At 36.8% G+C, this 23,362-nt stretch overlaps 4 protein-coding genes across 4 annotated transcripts; 1 reads left to right on the top strand and 3 right to left on the bottom strand.

Moving 5' to 3' along the window:
• Positions 1 to 1,261: 1,261 nt before the first annotated feature.
• On the bottom strand, positions 1,262 to 5,360 carry LOC128251245 (uncharacterized). The gene is made up of 2 exons (XM_052977979.2): positions 4,788 to 5,360; positions 1,262 to 3,996 (listed from the first exon to the last, which is right to left on the bottom strand). The coding sequence occupies exon 2, from the start codon at positions 3,207 to 3,209 to the stop codon at positions 1,836 to 1,838; it is 1,374 nt and encodes a 457-aa protein (XP_052833939.1). The 5' UTR covers positions 3,210 to 3,996; positions 4,788 to 5,360; the 3' UTR covers positions 1,262 to 1,835.
• A 1,065-nt stretch (positions 5,361 to 6,425) lies between these two features.
• LOC128251247 (uncharacterized) lies at positions 6,426 to 20,143 on the bottom strand. The gene is made up of 4 exons (XM_052977984.2): positions 20,005 to 20,143; positions 17,965 to 19,195; positions 13,043 to 13,935; positions 6,426 to 8,072 (listed from the first exon to the last, which is right to left on the bottom strand). The coding sequence occupies exons 2-4, from the start codon at positions 18,988 to 18,990 to the stop codon at positions 6,800 to 6,802; spliced, it is 3,192 nt and encodes a 1,063-aa protein (XP_052833944.2). The 5' UTR covers positions 18,991 to 19,195; positions 20,005 to 20,143; the 3' UTR covers positions 6,426 to 6,799.
• A 1,086-nt stretch (positions 20,144 to 21,229) lies between these two features.
• Positions 21,230 to 21,902, bottom strand: LOC106877987 (histone H3). Its single transcript, XM_014927061.3, has one exon. The coding sequence runs from the start codon at positions 21,754 to 21,756 to the stop codon at positions 21,346 to 21,348; it is 411 nt and encodes a 136-aa protein (XP_014782547.1). The 5' UTR covers positions 21,757 to 21,902; the 3' UTR covers positions 21,230 to 21,345.
• Positions 21,903 to 21,910: 8 nt separating this feature from the next.
• LOC106877986 (histone H4) lies at positions 21,911 to 23,174 on the top strand. Its single transcript, XM_089345137.1, has one exon. The coding sequence runs from the start codon at positions 22,041 to 22,043 to the stop codon at positions 22,350 to 22,352; it is 312 nt and encodes a 103-aa protein (XP_089201263.1). The 5' UTR covers positions 21,911 to 22,040; the 3' UTR covers positions 22,353 to 23,174.
• The last annotated feature ends 188 nt before the right edge of the window (positions 23,175 to 23,362 follow it).

A 23,362-nucleotide genomic window follows, 5' to 3' on the forward strand; every position in this document is an offset into this window, starting at 1 on the left:
CTGGGCATGTTCAATCCTACCCAGGGCTTGCATTAAGGGGTCTTATTAAAATTTTTCATTTTTTTTTTCATCTCTAGAGATAAAAAATGAAAATGTTTAATAAGACCCCCTGTCATTCCTGGCAGAGATTAGAAACCTCTGCCTGTGTCTTGTTACTACTTCTAAACACCCTTACCTACTGGGCCACCAAAGCAGCAACAATTTTTATGAGAAAATTAAGATACTTAAATTTATTTCAAATATTGTATTTACTATAAATATATGAGGGAGATCTGGTTACTATGTGAAGGCTGCCTTGTGGCCCCTTCTTTGCACACACACACACACACATATTTTTGGTGAGTGAAATTTGGTTGCTTAAATAAAAGTATTTAATAATGTCTTCTGTAATTTCTAGCAGATTTGAAACCTCCACTTCTAAACATCTTGACCTGTTAGGCCACCAAAGCAACAACAATTCTACTGTGAAAATGAAAATATTTAAATTTATTTCAATTATTGGGCTTATTATAAAGAGTTGAATGAGATTTGGTTACTATGTCAAGGCTGTTTTATGACTCCCTTCTTCACACACAATCTTTTTGTTGATGAAATTTGGATGCTTAGATAAAAATATTTAATAAGACATCTTGTAATTGCTGGCAGAGATTTGAAACCTCCACTAGAGTAATTTGTTATTATTTCTAAACACCCTTACCTTTTGGGCCATCAAAGCAATAACAATTCTCATAAGAAAATTAAGATATTTAAATTTATTTCAATTATTGGGTTTACTATAAAAATTTGGAGGAGATTTGGTTACTATGTCAAAGCTGCTTTGTGGCCCCTTCTTCACACAGACAATCTTTTTGCTGAGGGAAATTTGGTTGCGTAAATAAAAATGTTATTTAATAAGAACCTTTGTAATTCTTGGAAGAGATTTGAAACCTCCACTTGTTATATTACCACTTTGCAACACCCACACCTACTGAACTACCAAATCATCAATAATTTTAATAAAATCAAGATATCTAAATTTATTTCAATTAATGGAATTACCATGAAGATATGATGGCAATTTGATTACTCTGTGAAGGCTGCCTTGTGGCCCCTTCTTCACACACAATCTTTTTGTTCAGGGTAATTTGGTTGCTTAAATGAAAATATTTAATGAGACCCCACGTAATTCCTGGCAGAGACCTGAAACTCTACTGGTGTGTTCAGTTACTACTTCTAAGCACACTTACCTACTGGACAATCAAAGAAGTAACAACTTTAAAGAGATAATTACACTATTTAAATTTATTTCAATTATTGGGTTTACTATAAAAATTCTTTCTTTACCACACTCCTCTGCAACATCAGAAAGGATTTTCTGTTTTCCACAATATCAAAATTAAAAATCGAAATTTCTTGAAAACTTCCAAGCTTAATGCTCTTCAGAAGTCGAAGACTTTGTCACAAAATACTGATTGTACGAAGTCGAAGCCGGATGAACCACTTTGTAAAACATTATTTGAAAAAAACTGGTACAACAGAGAACCTCTTCATCATCATCATCGTTTAACGTCCACTTTCCATGCTAGCATGGGTTGGACGATTTGACTGAGGACTGGTGAAACCGGATGGCTACACCAGGCTCCAATCTGATCTGGCAGTGTTTCTACAGCTGGATGCCCTTCCTAACGCCAACAACTCCGAGAGTGTAGTGGGTGCTTTTACGTGCCACCCGCACGAAGGCCAGTCAGGCGGTACTGGCAACGGTCACGCTCAAAATGGTGTATTTTATGTGCCACCCACACAAGAGCCAGTCCAGGGGCACTGGCAACGATCTCGCTCAAAAGTCCCGAAAATGATTAAACCAAAGACATCACAGTGACCGGATTTTTCCCCTTATGAATGCGTTTGTGTGTTTTAAGAGTACCCTTTTCAGAGAATGATTTATCACAGATATCGCACGTGTACGGCTTCTCTCCTGTATGAATTCGTTTGTGTATAGTCAAGTGTTCATTTCGAGAGAACGATTTGCCACAGATATCACAGTGAAATGGTTTCTCCCCTGTATGAATGCGCTTATGCTTAGTTAAGTGACTCCCATCGGAGAAAGATTTACCACAGATATCACACTGATACGGTCTCTCTCCTGTGTGAATATGCATGTGTGTATTTAGTTTGCCTTTCTCAGCAAATGATTTACCACAGATCTCACAGTGATATGGTTTCTCTCCTGTATGAATACGTCTGTGTGTAGTCAAGTTGCTGCTTTCAGAGAAGGATTTACCACAGATATCACAGTGATATGGATTTTCCCCTGTATGAATGCGTTTATGTCTAATCAAATGATGATTGCGAAAGAACGACTTGCCACAGATATCGCACTGATATGGTTTCTCTCCTGTGTGAATGCGCTTGTGTTTAGTCAAGCAGCCTCCGTCGGAAAACGATTTACCACAGACATCACAGTGATATGGTTTTTCTCCAGTATGGACACGTTTATGGATAGTTAGATGACCAATTTGAGAGAATGAACTACCACAGATATCACAGCGATACGGTTTCCCTCCTGTATGGATGCGTTTGTGCGTAATCAAGGCATGACTATGAGAGAATGACTTACCACAGACGTCACAGCGATATGGTTTCTCTCCGGTATGACTACGTTTGTGTGCTGATATTTTACCACTCTCGGAGAAAGATTTTCCGCAGATATCACAATGATATGGTTTCTCTCCTGTATGGATGCGCCTATGTTTAGTTAAGTCTCCATTTTCACAGAACGATTTACCACAGATATCACAACAATATGGTTTTTCCCCTGTATGAGTTCGTCTGTGCCTAATTAAATTACTACTTCCAGAGAATGATTTTCCACAGATATCGCAATGGTAGGGTCTCTCTCCTGTATGAACACGTTTGTGAGTAGTCAAGCTGCTATTCTGAGAGAACAATTTACCGCAGGTGTCACACTTATATGGTTTCTCACCTGTATGACTATGTTTGTGAGTAAGAACTTTACCTTTCTCAGAGAATGACTTACCACAGATATCACAGTGATGTGGTTTCTCTCCTGTATGAATACGTTTGTGCGTAGTTAGGTTACCTTTCTGAGAGAATGATTTACTACAGATATCACAATAATGCAGCATCTCTTTCTTTATATCACAAGGAACGTCAATCCTTTTAGTCTGTCTTTTACGCTTAACCTTGTCACTACACATTTCATATTCCATCACTTTTTTTCCTCGAACCTCAACACAGATATTTTCTTCCTTGCATTTTCACTGCTCTACTGTGACATGCTATTATCGTTGTCGGTATACAATAATGCTGGAAAACACTTCTGTAACCCAAGTCTAAATAAAACGAAAATTCCTTTGATAAATTATTTGGTGACATGTAAAACGCACCTGTTCTGACGACATGTTAAAAGCATCAAGTACACTCTGCGGAGTGGCTAACATTAAGAAGGGCATCCAGCTGTAAAGAGAATGATCTGCCAGAGGTGTCAGTCATATGGCTTGTTTCCTGCATTCGTACGGACTTAAAACACCTCTTTGTGTAAAATTTGCCCAAGTTTCACTCTTCACCACCCAGATTACTCTGTCAAATGCTTATCGCTTCACATTACTTCAAATTAATCGCGCATTCTATTTCAGTTTCGATATTTTGATCACGTGATGTTTATTTTGAGAACACTGTAGGCCAGGTATGAGAGGCCACATCTGGCCAGTGTGAACAGAGAACCAGTAGAATGTTTGGACTAGATATGGCCAGTTTAAATGCAAAAAAAAAAGGCTAAGTTGAATCCTATATAATTTTGTACATTTTCCAAATAGTGAATAAGACAGAAACGTTGCTATAACTCTCAATTCAGAAGAAATATTTCACAGTAATTCACCATAGATATATTATATGAACAGTGTTATATCTGTTGTGTATAACATCTTCCTCTTGTGTTTAAAACCTGATCAATATTCATGATGTAAAAATTCCTTTATGCCTCAGACGTCTGATATTCTGAAATGATATAGAAACACTTGAAGCTATAGAAAATATATAAAAAGAGATTCAACAATAGAAACATTACTATATTTAAAAAGAATAAACTAGATATGAACTTTTAACAGAATTAAATCTGAGCATGATCGTTACCAGCGTGTTTACGTCCCCGTAACTTAGCGGTTCGGCAAAAAGAGACCGATACAAAAAGTACTAGGCTTCCAAAGAATAAGTCCTGGGGTCGATTAGCTCGACTAAAAAGGCGGTGCTCCAGCATGGCCGCAGTCAAATGACTGAAACAAGTAAAAGAGTAAAAAGGCAATAAATTTAAGGGTTGGGGGGGGGTACTCATGTCGAAGTTATGCCTCCTAAAATGTGTACCTGGGTACGCATGGTTAATGACAGTCTTATAAATTAATTAAATTAATGACCACGATGGTATTTGCGATGCATTAATTTACACTCGTCTCTCTCCCAATCTGTACAGGATGGTTGGTACACCACCACAACACAAACATCTTTAAAATAACTTATAAAACAATTTCAAAATAAACTTTTAGCTTCATTGTAGAGTTTAGTCGAGTACTAACGAGGTTTTATTTTCATTTCATTAAACAGACAGCAGTGTGTTTAACTTTCTGAATGTTAAAACGAAATATCGCCTTAATTATTAATTTAATTCAATCATTGACAGCAAATATAATTAATATTGGCATCTCTAACCAGCAATATCAAAAGCTTTTCAATTACCGATGTTCCCCTTAATTTTAGTAGATAATCTGTAATATATATATATATATATATCTTACCTTTTTTTGGTAGTATTTACAGCAAAAGATCGTCTATATGAACAGCAATACATACAACATTACTCGTTGTTTAGGCGCGAAGCTATGGGAGGTAAGCACTTGACAACGGAAATTTTGAAAAACCGACTGGGAAATATGAACAACGAAAAGAACTAAGTTTCTGTACATAAGCTGAAAGATGTGGTTTAAGTACCCTGTATAACATTTTTTTTTTCTTGGTGGTGGTGGAATTTCAGAAAACTTTTGCGAACTTGTGTTCTGCACACGGGAATTCATACAATTAGGCAAACAAAATCGTGGGTGATTTAAGAGCGATTTTGCTGTTATTTTTAGCACATCACTTTGACGTATTGCCGTTTTCCAATATTTTTCTCTGCCTTGCCGACTTGCGGAGATAAAGCTTGTCTATTGGTTCCATCACAAACGACCTTGATAATTTAGTAGGTTGACCTGACTACAAATCATTTTCTTACTATTGATCCGTAGACATTAAACAACTCCTTAATAAATAAATCTAGACCAACGGAGCCGCGCCCTCCTCTCATGTTAGAAATATAGATAATTGGGTCACTGGAGTCAGTTACTCTCCCCGCCCCCTAAAACCTCTACTAACCCTTAAATTTCTCTGTTCTGATCAAGTGTGAAAGTAGACACAAGCCCCACGGTTATATTTTTCTATTATTTTTTCGTTTTTATTTTTTGTTCACCTATTACTTGTTCCAGTCATTAGACTGCGGCCATACTGGGGCACCACATTGAAGAATTTTTAGTTGAACGTATCGACCCCAGAATTTTTTTTTTCCCCTTTTACTCGTTTCAGTCATTGGACCAGCTTGAAGAAGTTTTGGTCGCAGAAAAATCAGCATTTTAAAATATATATTTAGAGTCTTTTGTTTTTTTTTCTCTCAGCACTTTCAAATTAATGAGAATAAGTTGAACTTTCTCTGGCCGTTGAAGGTCTAACAGAAACCTAGTCATTCTAACATACTTTCTTATCATTTACCTAAATAGGGAGATGGGTGTTTCTCCATAAAAATGACAAATTCTGGTTTTTGTGATAAAGAGAAATAACCCAGAAATCGTGATATACAGATATTGCTTTGAGCTGAATGGTGGGGTGCTAGATTCCCTTGTTCGAAAATATAAGGACACAGATCATGTCGTATAGCCAGCTGGAGACGCTGTCTCCTAGGGCTAAATTACAGTAACATTCGTCCTAAACCAGGACTGCCATGTTATGTTGGCAAAAATTTTTCCTCCAAAGTAGCGTTGCTGAATATAATATAAAAAAAATATACATGCATATATAAATATATATATATATATATACATACACACACACACACACATATATATATGACAGACTTCTTTCAGTTTCTATCAACCAAATCCACTCACAAGATTTTGGTCAGCCCGCAGCTAAAGTAGAAGACACTTGCCTAAGGAAGCCATGCAATGGGACTGAACCCTGAACCATGTGGTTAGGGAGCAAGCTTCTTACCATACAGTCACACCTGTGCCTATAATGAAGTATTCCCATTTATGGTGTGCGTATATATTTCTAGCATAATAACCTATAAGGTAATGTTATCACTGAAACATGAAAAGACATCTGTCATACACACAACTGGACAAACATTAATAGTAATTTTTTATTCATTCAGAAAATATCTTAAATGGAATATATATGAATATTATGAAAGAACAGATTTTATTAAAAATATCAGAATGGTAGATATTGATAAGAAGATATAAAAAATATAGGGTTAGCAACTTGTTAGAACATGCTGTTATACATTTATTGTTGTATAAGACATTCCTTTCAACAAATGACTTTTGATATTAATACAGTCACTTGAGAAATATAGATGTAGTTAATTGTCTTTTTTGAGAGGATATACCACAGAATCAGTTACATGGTTTCTCTTCCATATGAATGTGTCTGTGTTTATCTTAGAGATTTATTTGAGAGAAAGGTTCACCACAGATGCCACAATGACATGGTTTCTCTCCTAATGAATGAGTCTGTGAGTAGTCAAGTGATCTATTTCAAAGAATGATTCACCACAGACATCACAACGATGTGATTTCACTCCTGAATGAACACATTTGTGTCTACTTAAATGTCCCTTTTGAGTGAATGATTTACTGCAGATATCACAGTGATATGGCTTCTCACCTGTATGGATAAGCTTGTGTTTAGTTAAGCTAACTTTTATAGAGAATGATTTACCACAGATATCACAGTGATATGGTTTCTCTCCTGTATGAGTACGTTTATGTACAGTTACATTACTTTTTTGAGCGAATGATTTACTACAGATATCACATTGATATGGCTTCTCTCCTGTATGAGTAAGTTTGTGTGTAGCTAACTTATCTCTCACAGAGAATAATTTACCACAGATATCACACTGAAAAGGTCTCTCGCCTGTATGAATAAGTTGGTGAGTAGTTAAGTCACTGTTTCGAGAGAATGATTTACTACAGATATTGCAATGATATGGTTTCTCTCCTGTATGAATACGTTTATGTACAGTTACAGCACTTCTGTGAACGAATGATTTACCACATATATCACAATCATATGGCTTCTCTCCTGTATGAGTAAGTTTGTGTGCAGCTAAGTTAACTCTCACAGAAAATGATTTACCACAGATGTCACAGTCATATGGTTTCTCTCCTGTATGAATACGTTTATGTACAGTTACAGCACTGCTTTGAGTGAATGATTTACCACAAATATCACAATGATATGGCTTCTCTCCTGTATGAGTAAGTATGTGTGTAGTTAAAGTTGCTTTTAGGGAGAATGCTTTCCCACAAGTATCACAGCAATATGGCTTCTCTCCTGTATGAATACGTATGTGTTTAGCTAAGTTAACTTTCACAGAGAATGATTTATCACATATATCACAATGATATGGCTTCTCTCCTGTATGAGTAAGTTTGTGTGTCGATAAATGCTGCTTTTGGGAGAATGATTTTCCACAAATATCACAGTGATGCAGCTTCTCTTCTGTATGAATACGTTTGTGAAGAGTAACTTTACTACTTTTAGAGAATGGTTTACCACAGCTATCATAATGATACAGGTTCACTCCTGAATGAACATGTTTGTGTACAGTTAGGCTGCTTTTGTGAGTAAATGATTTACCACAGACATCACAGCGATATGGTGGCTCTCCAATATGAATGAGTTTATGAATATCCAATGCATTATTTGTAGAGAATGATTTACCACAGATATCACAATGATATAGTTTTTGTCCCATGTGAATATTTCTGTGAATAGTTAGGTTACCTTTTTTAGAGAATGATTTTTCACAGATATCACAGTGGTATACAGATTTTCCTCTTTCTTTGGGCATCTCTGCAGGTAAAACTAACAAAACTCAAAGTTTCTCACACAATTCCTCTTTCTGTAATTTTTTTCTTCAACAAAATGTCTGGAAATTTTCTTTCTTCTTGTTTTTATATTTTATTCCTAACAAATATTACAACTGCTATATTATTATCAAATATAAGCTTTACTGATATCTTTAAGATGTTGCAAACGTCTTTACAAATTTATCCAAGTTTATTCAGAATTCAAATTTAGGTTGTACCCATTTCAGAGTGAATCCAAGAAATTTCACCAATAATGTACCTCAGAGGAAATATTTTACTGTAATCCACAATTAATTTACATAAACAGGGTTGTTACATCCAGTTCTGCATAACACTGTCTTCAAAATATAATGATTATTGATGACGCTTCTGATGTAAGATTTCTCTGATGCCAATGTCCTCTGATATTCTGAAATGATAGAGAAACAACAGTTTAAGATAGAGTGTAGCATTGGTTATGACAAAGACTTGGTGTTCATTTATATACAACATTTATTACTAAATTTTTAACAAGGCTTCATGAAAATCAAGAGTCCATCTTATATGGACATTGTATTTGAGAGGAGTTGAAGGTCTTCAACACAATTTTTGTCCTTGAGTAGCAATTGTTATTTCCTAGAAAGTATGAAAAGTAGCTAATATCTCCTTCAAACTTTTCTTTTGTAATGATATTTATTCAAACCGCAAATAATCCCTCTAAACACATAACTATGGCACTCCCCCACTACTCTCTTGCTCGTTATCATAGATTGTTAGTCACTAAGGGATATGCCATTTTTGTCCATAGCCTTCACGAAATTCTTCATTAAATCAAACTTGATATGTTGAAAGGAAGAAGTACCTTTTTTCATGTCACCCGAAGACTTTCTTGGACACTGTGTTCACCAGGAACGAAAGTGCTCCCAGATCCGCAATCGTGAAATGTAATTACAAAAACCCTTAAATCACACAATTCACATATTTTTTTTTGTTTGCATAGTCGTATATAAATTCCCGTGTGTAGAACACAAATTCGCAAAGAATTTCTGAAAGTTTTTTTTAAAAAGAAGGCAGTTACGAGAGGTTATATGGCGTGCTTAAACCAGAATTTCGCCATTCCAATTTTTAAAGTTCGCATTTACTTTACGTTATGTGAGACCCTTACGTATATGGATTAAAACAATTTTTATCTGTTCTATAACACAAAATATACAAGTATACGAAGTTTGAAAGTGTTTCGGTACCAAAAACACGACATAAAACATAAATGAAAAGTGTTGCTCATCAATTCAGAAGGATCCACTTTGTTTACTTCCGGTTTTGAAGACAAACCTATTTAAACTAATTTTATAATAAATTTTAATTAATTCTGATATAATTAACGCGGCCTTCATTCGTTTCGGCTCGACGAAGCCAAAACAAAAAGTCGCTTGTTTCCGTGACAACTCGACAATTCACTTCGGATATCTTCGTGACCTCCGTTCTTGTCTGTGCGTGTGTGTTCGCTTGTTGTTGCCTCTGTGTCTGTGTGTCCGTACCGCTTTTTGTGTCTGTGTCTGTGTGCGTGCTTGTTCTTGCCTCTGTGTCTGCGTGTGTGCTTAATCTAGCCTCTGTGTCTGTGTGTCCGTACCGCTTTTTGCCTCTGTGTCTGTGTGCGTGCTTGTTCTTGCCTCTGTGTCTGCGTGTGCGTGTGTGCTTAATCTAGCCTCTGTGTCTGTGTGTCCGTACCGCTTTTTGCCTCTGTGTCTGTGTGCGTGCTTGTTCTTGCCTCTGTGTCTGCGTGTGTGCTTAATCTAGCCTCTGTGTCTGTGTGTCCGTTCCTGTTCTTGCCTCTGTGTCTGCGTGTGCGTGTGTGCTTAATCTAGCCTCTGTGTCTGTGTGTCCGTACCGCTTTTTGCCTCTGTGTCTGTGTGCGTGCTTGTTCTTGCCTCTGTGTCTGCGTGTGTGCTTAATCTAGCCTCTGTGTCTGTGTGTCCGTTCCTGTTCTTGCCTCTGTGTCTGCGCGTGCGTGTGTGCTTAATCTAGCCTCTGTGTCTGTGTGTCCGTGCTGCTTTTTGCCTCTGTGTCTGTGTGTCCGTTCCTGTTCTTGCCTCTGTGTCTCCCTGTGCGTGTGTGCTTTTCTGGCCTCTGTCTCCCTGTGCGTGTGTGCTTTTCTGGCCTCTGTGTCTGTGTGTCCGTGCCGCTTTTTGCCCGTCAATTCAGAAAGATCCAAAACAACGATTATTTTCTTCCCTCCGATAACTTACTGAACACATAAAAATAAAAGTTGATGTGAATAATACCGACACATTTATAAAAAAATCTACTGTACAGAGTGACGTCATAATGAGAACTTCAGCCAAGGTAGACAATGACAGAATATTTATAACACTTACGTATTATATAATAGACCCAATGTGGAGGAGGAAGATATCACAATAAATCCAAAGTGGACAAAGATAGTAAACAGGTAATATAGAGATCCAGCGAGGAAGAATTCGCAAGTCAGAACTTAAGCCAAGGTAAACAATGACAGCTTCGTAAGAACTTCTAGGTTTTACTATGAACGTTATATTTTTAAGATCAACGTAACAAAGAATGCAGTAGATAATTTCTTGACATAGTTAATAAGCAATCATGTCTATTAAATTAAATCTCAGCTAATTATCTGTTAAATGGATGTGGCAGGTAATGTAGACGAGGATCCACCAACCGCACGGAATAAAGGAAGAGAAATATTGCGGAAGGTCAAAGGTTGTCAGGGGGAAGTAACTCTACATTTAACCTGGATTATTTAGAGTTCAGTTAGTATATCAGTTACGTGTGGTGGTCCTACATGTAACTGGGAAGGAAATAGACCAAATGATGATTATTTTTCAACATAGTCACCCCGCCCACCCCTGTGTTCCTACCCTCGAAGCTGCAGTCTTTGCATTCCATTGGTGAAGAGCTTTTATCCTACTTCGTCGTTACTGCAATACTAGTTCCCAGGTGTTTTTTTACTTTCATGTTGGGCTGGGCCGTCGAGGCCCTAAGCACTTTTGGTGCTTCCATAAAAGATTATGTAATCCAAAATATAAACAATATTAAACGATAAAATAAAACTTTTTTTTTTTTGAAAAAAGCGAAATAAAATAGTAAGTGGGAAAATAATGTTTATTTCCACTTTATTAATATTTGAAAAGTTTACTCCTACTTTTTTTGAAGTGCAAAGTCTCTGATCAGATCCACATAATGAATCTCCTCTGAGGCACAAGTCAGGGCAAGGTCGTTTATAGGACATCAGTCACCCATGCATACTAGCTTCCCCTCCCCACACCACCAATGTTGTCCTAGGGAATGGCAAAGGCCACTACAGCTTGGCCTCGGTGACATTGCAGCTTATTTCTGCAGCTGAGTGAACTGGAGCAACATGTAATAGAGTATCTTGCTCAAGAACACAATACATAGCTTGGTATGGGAATTGAACTCACTACCTCATAATTGTGAGCCCAATGCACTAAGCCATATGCCTTCACATACATGTATATGTGAAGGAGCATAGCTTCATATATATATATATATATATTTGACAGGAAGGACAACAAAAGAAAGAAAGAGACCTTGATATGTAAATAGAGGAATTTATCTGTAAAAATATGTGACACTTATTCAGTAGCCATGATAGAACTCCGAGTTTCGGATGCCAGGATGGGAGCCCACGACAACATCTCTTCAGTTATCCGGCCAATTGAAAATTTTCAAACGGCCGCATAACTGAAGAGATGTTGCCGTGGGATCCCATCCTGGCATCCGAAACTCGGAGTTCTATCATGGCTACTGAATAAGTGTCACATATTTTTATAGATATATATATATATATATATATTGTGCCACTCCCTGTAAGAGGCATCTGTGCTAGTTCATGTAAAAAACACACATGCCGATCCATGTGGTTATTCGACTTATCCCCTTCCCCTGAAATTGCTGGCCTTGTGCCAAAATAATTTCAGAGACAATAATGCCTTGATATATGAGTTAATCTAATCCTGGAGACTGCTCCTAAAGTGAAAACTCATTAAGCAAAGCAATAATTTCCCATAGAAGCAATGTTATAAATTGTAATTCATTCCCAGAAAACTATTTTACCTCTAAAATTTATAATACTTGTAAATAAATGACAATAAAACAACAGAAGAATGTAAAGAATATTTTATTTAAAGTAAAAACAATGTTCAGAGCATTTATAAGAAAAACAAATATTATTTATAATTGTTTTCTGAATCACTTTCACTCACACTAGACTTGCACATCACTTGATCATTTATAAGAATATTATTATTATTCCACATCATCACAGATCATTTATAAGAATATTATTATTCTAATTGTTTTTGCGTGGATTTTCCTGCATTTTATATTTTTCACTATATATGTGTGTGTGTGTGTATGAAAAAGTTGAATTATATTTCATCCTTTAATTTGGAGGATTCCAGAAAATGATTTCTAATATAGATTCTTCATATTTTGCTGGTGTAAGTTTGCGAATATGAAAATAATACTTGTATATGGTGTGTTGTGTAAACTTATGGAAAGGAATCCCATAGAACTCAACAAATTTGTTAAAAGTGGAGAAGAGAATATGTTAAAATTTAAGAGAATTTTAATTCACGCATATGATCGTTTCAAACAGCGATATTAAAATCATGCAAATTTATGGTTGCGGAAGGTGGTCTCATTCACTTCTCCTCCACTTATGTCGTCCGATGAAGCGACGGTACTGCGAACATCCAAGACGTGACGTGGCATTCCATCCACAGAAATGTAAGGATGACCCTGGTCTCCCTTTCGTCTCTCACACATCAAAGGGTGGACATGGAAATAATTATGACAGTCACTGGTATTGTTTCTTTCTCATATGACTGCGCTTGTGAGTACTAAAGCTGCTTCTATGAGCAAATGATTTACCGCAGATATCACAATGATATGGCTTCTCACCTGTGTGAGTACGCGTGTGAGTACCAAAGCTGCTTCTATGAGCAAATGATTTACCGCAGATATCACAATGATATGGCTTCTCACCTGTGTGAGTACGCTTGTGATCAATCAAAGTACCATATCCAGAGAATGATTTACCACAGGTATCACAGCAATATGGCTTCTCTCCTGTATGAACACGTTTGTGAATAGTTACGTGACTAGATGAAGAGAATGATTTCCCACAGATTTCACACTGATATGGGTCCTCGCCTGAATGAATGCCTTTATGAACAGTTAAGGCACGTCCATAATAGAATGATTTACCACAGATATCGCAATTATATGGTTTCTCTCCTGTATGAATGTATTTGTGTCTATTTAGGTAACTATTTTCATAGAATGATTTACCACAGATATCACAGCGATATGGCTTTTCTCCTGTATGAATGCGTTCGTGAGTAGTCAAATGATAAATATCATGAAATGATTTACCACAGAGGTCACAGTGTAGATATTTTCCTCTTATGTGAAGCTGTTTGTGTGTCGTTAAATTAGAAGCTTGCGAGAATGACTTACCACAGATATCACAGAAATAGGGCGTCTCACCTGTATGAATACGTCGGTGAGTAGTCAAGTTACCTCTCCGAGTGAACGACTTACCACAGATATCACAGTTATGTGGTTTTTCACCTGTATGAATACGTTGGTGACGGACTAAGTCATTTTTTCCATTGAATAATTTACCACAGCTATCACAATGATATGGCTTCTCTCCCGTATGAATACGTCGGTGAGTGCCTAAGCTACCTTTCTGAGTTAATATTTTACCACAGATATCACATTCAAATGTTGTTTTGCCCTTTTCATTCTTTACATCATTAGAAAAATCAATTTTTTCAGCTTGTTTTTTACATTCATCTTCACACCTATATAATTCATTTTCCATAATCTTCCTTTCTCTTGTCACAGTACACAAATATTTTCCTTCCTTTTGTATATTGCTCTTAACAAATATTTCTACTGATATATCTCCGTCATTAATAATCTTCGTTAATATCTGAAGATGCTGCAAACTGCCTTGTTAATTACTTTAACTCATTAACATTCAGATTACTCTGTCAAATGTAATACTTATTTAAATTCTTGTGAATTAATCATTCATTATCTTATAGCTTTAAGATTCCACTGATATATTGTTTATATCTAGAATGACATTGTAGGATGGGTGTGAGGGCTGGGATCTGGCAGGTTTGAATAAAGAATATGTAGATATTTTATTGAAATATGGCCGGTTTAACCTTTTAGCATTCAGATTCCTTTGTCAAATTTAATGCTTATTTATTCATATTGTCTTGAATGAATTATAGATCATCTCATAGCTTTGAGATTTCAGTGATGTGATTACTTCTTTCAGTTCAGCAGATATATTTTGCAATAATTCCGTATATATTTATAGAAACAGGGTTATACGTGTTATGTATAACATCTTTGCTCAGTCTTTAAGATGTTCAATACGAATGACATTGTTTATATAAAAATTCTGTGATGCAGATGTCATTTTATAATCTGAAACGAAAGAGAAACAACAGTGTCAAACATACAAGATAATTAGAGATTAGAGAGATTAAAAGATTGCAAGTTTTACTACATTTTTATATAGACATGATCATAAAGGTGCAGGCATGGTTGTGTGGTAAGAAATTTGCATCCCAACCACATGGTTCTGGGTTCAGTCCCAGAGTGGCCAATCAAAGCCTTGGGAGAGGATTTGGTAGATGGAAACTCAAAGAAGCTTGACACATACAACGGGCTTCTTTCATTGCTCTTTGGTCAGTCCTGATCGGGGGCAACATGTCGTACCAGAATATTGTTTCCAGTGGTGAGATGTGTCCCCTCTCCACCATGGCCTTGACTGTTCGATGAGGTCTCTGCACAATCCCATTTCCACTTGGCCTGTATGCCATTCTGCAAAAACATGCACTTTCCACCTATCAAGTATCTCCTTCAGTGCCTCTGAATGAAACGTTGTGCTGTTATCCATACGTCCCTGCTGCTAAGAATACATCATTTACAATATGTGCCCTCTCGTCCACAGTACCTGCTCTCAGTTCGCTCCAAACGGCAATCCAGCCTGGCCCAGTCGACCATCGAGAGATATGTCCCTTGCCGGTAGTGTGTTACATCCACTGCTAGTCATCTAAAAAAAAAGGTGGAAACACTGAGACAAAAATGCACACATGAATATATTTAAACTGACATATATTTAATATATTTAAGGCGGCGAACTGGCAGATTCGTTAGCACGCCGGGCGAAATACTTAGCGGTATTTCGTCTAGCGTTACGTTCTGAGTTCAAACTCCGCCGAGGTCAACTTTGCCTTTCATCCTTTCGGGGTCGATTAAATAAGAACCAGTTACGCACTGGGGTCGATGTAATCGACCGAAACTCCTTGTTTGTTCCCTATATGCTTAGCCCCGTGTGGGCAATAAAGAAATGAATTAATTTAAACTGACACAAACTAACAATTCGTTTACAAAATTTGAACTTTCATTTTGTCGATAAATGTGACAGGTAATGAATGAATACGAGCCAACCAAATTTATATTTTCATATTTAAATTCCGATAGAATTGTAATATACACATTCTGAATGGTATTTATAGCAAATGTCATTAATACATATTCATTTTTCTATAACTTAATATTCATAATTTCAGCAGGTTTGGAATAGCATTTATAATTGGTAAAATGTAAATAAATCTTGAATATCCAAAGATTTCTGACTAACAGGTTTGTACAAAGAAAACGAACTTCAGTATAAAATCAAGATGAAATTATTACTTTACTCACAATTTAATCTCACTAGTTATCTTCCATAAAGTCCTTTCCCAGGCAGTTTTGATACAAAAATAGAAATTAATCGAGAAAAGTCAATAATTTTAGACGAGATCAAAGAACATCTGACAGAAGAAATAGCTCAAACAGAAAACTATGAAAATGGGGAATTTATAAAATATGTAATGGTTTTCTTTAAATACCGAAACGAAATTAGATGATGCGGTGTTTCTTCTGGCTGTTTTATGTTCTGAGATCAAATGCAGCCAATGTAAATGTTTACCTTTCATTGCTTAGGAATTATTACTTTACTCACAATTTAATCTCACTAGTTATCTTCCATAAAGTCCTTTCCCAGGCAGTTTTGATACAAAAATAGAAATTAATCGAGATCAAAGAACATCTGACAGAAGAAATAACTCAAACAGAAAACTATGAAAATGGGGAATTTATAAAATATGTAATGGTTTACTTTAAATACCGAAACGAAATTAGGTGCTGCAGTGTTTTTTCAGGTTCTTTTATGTTCTGAGATCAAATCCTGCCGATGTCAATTTTTACCTTTCGGTATCAATAAAATAACGATCCATCAAAAACAGAGATCGATGGTAGATACTTATCGCCCCACACCCCCAATATTAGGTCTATTGAAAAAAAAAAAACCTTTACGCCTAGCGGATAACTATAGAAATAATTATATCAAGGCGAACAACTCACTAATCACTGATCTACCACCTTTAGAAAATCGAAAAATGTTTTAAAACTTATATTTATTACAGCCATATCACGTTGAATGCACTGGTTTTCGTGTGATCACCGAAGTTAAGCTATGTCGAGCCTACCGAGTACTTAGATGGGTAACCGCTTGGGAGGCATACGTGATGAAAGCATCTCACTCACATTTTAAGGAAGCGAGGTGGCAGAATCGCTAGCGCGCTGGACAAAATGCTTCGCTACTTTCTGAGTTCAAATTCTGTCAAGATCGACTTTGCCTTTTATCCTATTGTGGTTGATAAAATGAGTACCAGTTGAACACTGGACTCGATGTAATCCACTAGCCTACTCACCAGATTTCAGACGTTGTGCCTTTATAAGAGATTTTTACTAAAAGACATGATTTAGTGTGAGAAAATGTTAACGTATATAGTTGGTGTGCATAGCATGGCCCCAACACGCATAAGAAAAGGACAAGGAGATGTAATCTTCCTTTTTCACAAATATAACATTTATTACAGCAAAGTTAATACAGTTCATACAAATGCTCTCAAAATATATGACAATAAATTTCTGTTTGCCAAGAGGACAATAAATGTCTGTTTTAAATTTTAGTTAAAAGGGGAAATTAATCTATGTGCATACAAATGTCAGAACTATGCAAATGTGCTATGGAGCATGTTATATCCCACTTGTGTTTGCAGTACAAAATCGAATCACTTGCTCAAATTTAATGGTAAATCCAAAGAAAAGGTGGTGGTGGTTGGGGAATATGTGTGGTACAGCGGATAGAGGGTAATGTTTCATAAAAGTGTGAGGGGCTTATGAATGTACATGTGTGTGTGTGGGTGTATATTATTATATCCTTGCCTTGAGACTGTGTGATAATTGTAAACGAGTGTCACTGCCATACAAGCAGAGTCCATCACCAATCTGCCACAAAAACATGTCTTGGTCAGGGGGAAATGTTATCTTACTTTGAAACAATTGAAGGTTGGCAACAAGAAGGCCATCTGGACAGAAAATCCACCTCAACAAATTGCATCTGATTCATGAGACAGAAGTAGACAGGAAAGCAACAATGGTTTGTCTCTAATATGAATGTTCTTGTGATTAAAGCTGCTTATAAGAGCAAATGATTTGCTACATGTCACAATGATATGGCTTCTCTCCTGTGTGAAAAGGTTTGTAACTAGTTAAAGTGCTATGTTTGGAAAATGATCTCTCACAGGTATTACAGTGATACGACTTCTCTCGTATGAATGCGTTTGTGCCTAGTCAAGTGATGATTTTGAGAGAATGATTTACCACAGATATCACAATGATATGGCTTCTCACCAGTATGAATAAGTTTGTGACAAGTTAAGACACCATTTCTAGAGAATGATTCACCACAGATATCACAGCAATATGGTTTCTCTCCTGTATGAACACGCTTGTGAATAGTTAACTGACCAGTTTCAGGGAATGACTTACCACACATATCACAGTGATGTGGCTTCTCTCCTGTATGAATACGTTTGTGCCTAGTCAAGTGATTATTTTGAGAGAACGATTTACCACAGATATCACAATGATATGGTTTCTCGCCTGTATGAATACGTTTGTGACTAGTTAAGTCACCGCTTCTAGAGAATGATTCACCACAGATATCACAAGGATATGGCTTCTCTCCTGTATGAACACGCTTGTGAATAGTTACATCACCAGTTCCTGGGAATGATTTACCACATATATCACAGTGATATGGCTTCTCTCCTGTATGAATTCGTTTGTGCCTAGTCAAGTGATTATTTTGAGAGAATGATTTACCACAGATTTCACAGTGATATGGCTTCACTCCTGAATGAATGTATTTGTGAACAGTTAAGTTTTGTGCATAAGAAAATGATTTACCACAGATATCACAGTGATATGGCTTCTCTCCTGTATGAATGCGCATGTGTGTAGTTAAGTAACTATTTTCAGAGAAGGATTTACCACAGATATCACAGCGATATGGTTTTTCTCCTGTATGAATGAGTTTGTGAGTAGTTAAATAAGTATGAAAAAATGATTTTCCACAGACGTCACAGTGTAAATATTTTTCTCTTGTGTGAATCTGTTTGTGTGTTTTTAAATTACAAGCTTGTGAGAATGGCTTACCACAGATGTCACAGAAATAGGGCATCTCTCCTGTATGAATATGTTGGTGAATGACTAAGTCAGCTTTCTGAGAGAATAATTTACCACAGGTATCACAGTTATATGATGTTTTGCCCTTTTCATTCTTTACATCATCTGAAAAATCAATTTTTTCAGCTTGTTTTTTGTATTCATCTTCACTCCAATATAATTCATTTTCCATAATCCTCCTCTCTCTTGTCACAGTATGCAAATGTTTTCTTTCGTTTTGTATATTTCTCTTAACAAATTATTTTGCAATAATTCCGTATATATTTATAGAAACAAGGTTATACGTGTTATGTATAACATCTTTGCTCAGTCTTTATGATGTTTAATACTAATGTAGTTTATATAAAAATTCTATGATGCAGAGGTCATCTAATAATCTGAAACAAAAGAGAAATAACAGTGTCAAACATACAAGATAATTAGAAAGCTTCACATATGCCAATTATCAAAATGAATTCAAATTGAAATAAAACAGAAATTCCCTAACCCTGACCCTAAAACCCTAGTGAAAATCGTGCGGGTGTTAACCAGCTATTTTTATCCCATGTCTATACCTCAAATCCAACAAGACTTATTTGAATTGTTGTGTAAACTCTGATAGTTTAGTATGAAGGAATTCGGTAGTAATAAATTTACGTCGCAACTCTCTACGACAAATTGCCTTACTTCTAAACGCACTGTAAATAAACCAATGTAGTAAATATTTTCTCTTTCTTCACTTCTTTCCAACCTGTTAATGAAATTTATTTGTGCAACTATGAAACTGTTTTTATAGCGGCGAAAAAGAACAAACTTATCTTCAACATACATGCACGTTACATACATGTACATTCAACATGTCCTTTCAAGTGTCTCGATATATGGTTAAATGTTTACATCTTGACCCAGAAATGAAAAGTTTGTACAAAGAGAAAATGAACTTATATACCTGTTGTAATTTGGTTATCTATAGTCCGATCTATCTATAGTTCGAAGAAAGAAAACCGTTGGAAAACAGTTTATAGCAGAGACTCCAGCCTAGAAGATCTGAAGAAGAAATTGCAATTCCGAAATATCATCGGACTATAGATAACCAAATTACAACAGGTATATTAGTCTATTGTTTGTTCTATAGTGCATTGTTGTACCATTCTAAACTTTTTATTCTTTATAAATAAAAATAAGATGAAATTATTACTTTACTCACAATTTAATCTCACTCATTATCTTCCATATAGTCCTTTCTCCGGCAGTTTTGATTCAAAACTGGAAATTCATCCAGAAAAGTTGTTAATTTCTAACGAGAGGTGAAAGAACATCTGACAACATTACCATAGTGATCCTATGGTAATGGGGAACTTATAAAACGTGCATTGGTTTGCTTTTCAAATACCGAAACGAAATTGTAGTAGTGAACCAAAATTAATGGCAATTATTCAGGCCAAGCAGTGTTTCTCCTGCTTTGACCTCAAATCTTACCGATGTTAATTTTACCTATCATTGCTTCGGAATAAAAAAAAAACAGAGATCGATGACAGCTACTATTAGGCCTATTCATAACTTTGCCCCTAATGGATAATTGAAGAAACAATCGTATCAAGAACAACTGACCAAATTGCTAATAAAACACCTTTAGAAAATGCGAATGTTTTAAAACTGTTTTTATTAATATTACAGCCATAACAAGTTGAGGTACTACTAAATCAGCGCGGACCCGAACGCGCGAGCTAGTCGTGAGTGGTCGATCCTAACCCTAACCCTAAACACGTATTCATTTACACACGCGGGTTAGGGATAGGGACAGGGTTAGGGTTAGGGACAGGGTTAGGATCGACCACTCAAGACTAGCTAGCGCGGACGCGCGGCTTTAGTAGTACCTCAAGTTGAATGTATCGTTTCTCGTCCGATTACTGTAGCTAAGCAACGTCGAACCTACTGAGTACTTATGGTCGAACGCTTAGGAAACCTATGAGTTGTAAGCATCTCACACACCTTTTTAAGACGGTGAGCTAGCAGAACCGTTAAGCGCTGGACGAAATGCTTAGCAGTTCTAAGTCCGCCGAGTTCGACTTTGCCTTTCATCCTTTCGGTGTCGATAAATAAGTACTAGTTGAGTGCTGGGGTTGATGTAATTGATGAGTCCCCTTCCCCGAATTTCAGGCCTTTAGAGGTAGCTTAGTGTACAGTAATACAGATAAATTCCTCTATTTACATAATTTCGAGGTCTCTTTCTTTCTTTTGTTGTCTTACCTTTTCTATCAATATTTGCACCACTTTTCTGAGAGTACGTAGTAGCCAGTCAGAGTTATATAACTGCTGAAAGTCTCCCGTAAGGGTGAATGTATGATTCAAATTTAATTGGTGTTACTGTATTTACCTACGGGCTTGTGATTTTGTATTTGTTTTCGCTAACGAGCGAGGATTTTGACCAAAAATAAATTGAATAAACATAAACGTGTAGCATATCAGCGATCGAAAGAGAATACTTAGAATATAATATAGCGGCCCTAAAAAGGGCCATTTAAGATACTGACAAAGCAACAGCGACTTAAGCCCTCTCGCCACGAATACGACGAGCAAGCTGGATGTCCTTGGGCATGATGGTCACTCTCTTAGCGTGGATAGCACACAAGTTGGTATCCTCGAAAAGACCAACCAAGTAAGCTTCGCTAGCCTCTTGGAGAGCCATCACGGCAGAACTCTGGAAACGAAGATCGGTCTTGAAGTCCTGAGCGATTTCACGGACAAGTCTCTGGAAAGGGAGCTTCCTGATGAGAAGTTCAGTGGATTTTTGGTAACGTCTGATCTCACGAAGAGCAACGGTACCAGGCCTGTAACGATGAGGTTTCTTAACACCGCCAGTAGCTGGGGCACTTTTCCTGGCTGCCTTGGTAGCGAGTTGCTTACGTGGAGCCTTTCCACCAGTGGATTTACGAGCAGTTTGCTTAGTACGAGCCATCTCGAGATGTCAACAAATAATGAATAAATGACGAGACCAACCGTCACGCTTTATATAGTGACCGTTAGAGAAAGAAAAATCGGGCGGGAAGATAGCTTTCTTAGATTTCCAAATGACAGCTGCCCGCCAAACCGAGACTGCTGCTGATATGACACTGCTTATTCGCGGCTTCAGAGCACGTGACTTATTTATCGAGATGTTTTCTGCTACGTCCGTTTAAGTGTAACTATATACGTCTACGTAAATTCGGAGATTATTGTGTATCTTACTCGCAAGAAATAATCATGAGTGGACGTGGTAAAGGAGGAAAAGGATTGGGAAAAGGAGGCGCCAAGCGTCACAGGAAGGTGTTGAGAGATAACATCCAGGGTATCACCAAGCCCGCTATCCGTCGTCTGGCTCGTCGAGGTGGTGTCAAGCGTATCTCTGGTTTGATCTACGAAGAGACCCGTGGTGTATTGAAGGTATTTCTTGAGAATGTCATCCGTGATGCCGTCACCTACACCGAGCATGCCAAAAGGAAGACCGTCACTGCTATGGATGTCGTCTATGCTCTGAAGAGACAGGGCAGAACTCTGTACGGATTTGGAGGTTAAGCTTAGAATTTTAGGCTTCTTCAAACATACCGGCCCTTTTCAAGGCCACCTACTATTTAATTTAAGTCAGCTCTTCTAAATCGATGTGCTTCATTTTGTTTAGGCGTTAATTTGCAGCTAGTGGTTTTCAAGGTGCACCCTTTTCCGGAAAACATGGATGGATGATCACATCCGCTCAATGCACTTGATCGATCCTTTACGAAATGTTTACTCTAAACAATTTACGTTTTATATCGGTAAATCAATTATTTCTGGACACTTGCAATCACGATCTAATAGGGACGAGAGAAAATGAAAACTAATATTTGTGCCAACTAATCGATCGTTCAGCAGTGGAAAAAATCTGTCCCATCGGACGGCTGTGTCTCGGCAAATATCGTTAATGAGCTATGTTGTCGTTCCATTCATTATGCTGAAGACGATGGAAAAAATATATTTAAATAAAAAAAATATAGTACTGTTTCTACTTCAGGTGTTAGCGGCTGACTGCACGCGTTTGACGTTCTGATTCAATATGGGGAAGTCTGAAAATATCTAACTAAAAATATGAAAATAAGGAAGGTATCAGACGGTTGTTAAGATGCAAACATGTTTGTTTATATATATTCGCTTTGCAAACATGTTTGTTTATATATATTCGATCATTGGTGACTGAGAACTTGTAAGTAATTGACCGAAAATATGAAAATAAGGGAGGTATCAGACGGGGCAAAAAAAATGTGATTAAAAAGAATTTGCAAACGTTTGTTTATATATATTCGCGGCTTTTTTAGAACAATAAAAATGGATGAATGAAATTTTTTGCATACATCATCTTGTATGTTCTATACTTTTTTTAATTGCATTTCATTTTCCTATTTAGGTGTTTCTAAAAGACCACTCGGAAAATTCACCAGATCCGAGTTTTCCCGTATTTTTTCTTTAAAAAAATTATAAATACCTGTGCTTCGATGTACACAAATCGTACGTTTCCTCCCCCAATCCATTCTATCGCAGAAATTAATTCGGAG

This window comes from Octopus bimaculoides, chromosome 29, assembly GCF_046866305.1.
Source record: "Octopus bimaculoides isolate indiv1 chromosome 29, ASM4686630v1, whole genome shotgun sequence".
Classification (NCBI taxonomy): Eukaryota; Metazoa; Mollusca; class Cephalopoda; order Octopoda; family Octopodidae; genus Octopus; species Octopus bimaculoides.

Coding starts and splice junctions, on each gene's coding strand:
- LOC106877986 (XM_089345137.1), top strand. CDS start 22,041: ATGAGTGGACGTGGTAAAGGAGGAAAAGGATTGGGAAAAGGAGGCGCC.
- LOC128251247 (XM_052977984.2), bottom strand. CDS start 18,990: ATGGAAAATGAATTATATTGGAGTGAAGATGAATACAAAAAACAAGCT. Junction 13,936..17,964: donor CTGGTGAGAAGCCATATCAT/TGTGATATCTGT, acceptor ACAACATTTGAA/TGTGATATCTGTGGTAAAAT. Junction 8,073..13,042: donor AGCAGCTTTAGTACTCACAA/GCGCAGTCATAT, acceptor AACTATTCACAG/AAATATTCACATGGGACAAA.
- LOC128251245 (XM_052977979.2), bottom strand. CDS start 3,209: ATGGAATATGAAATGTGTAGTGACAAGGTTAAGCGTAAAAGACAGACT.
- LOC106877987 (XM_014927061.3), bottom strand. CDS start 21,756: ATGGCTCGTACTAAGCAAACTGCTCGTAAATCCACTGGTGGAAAGGCT.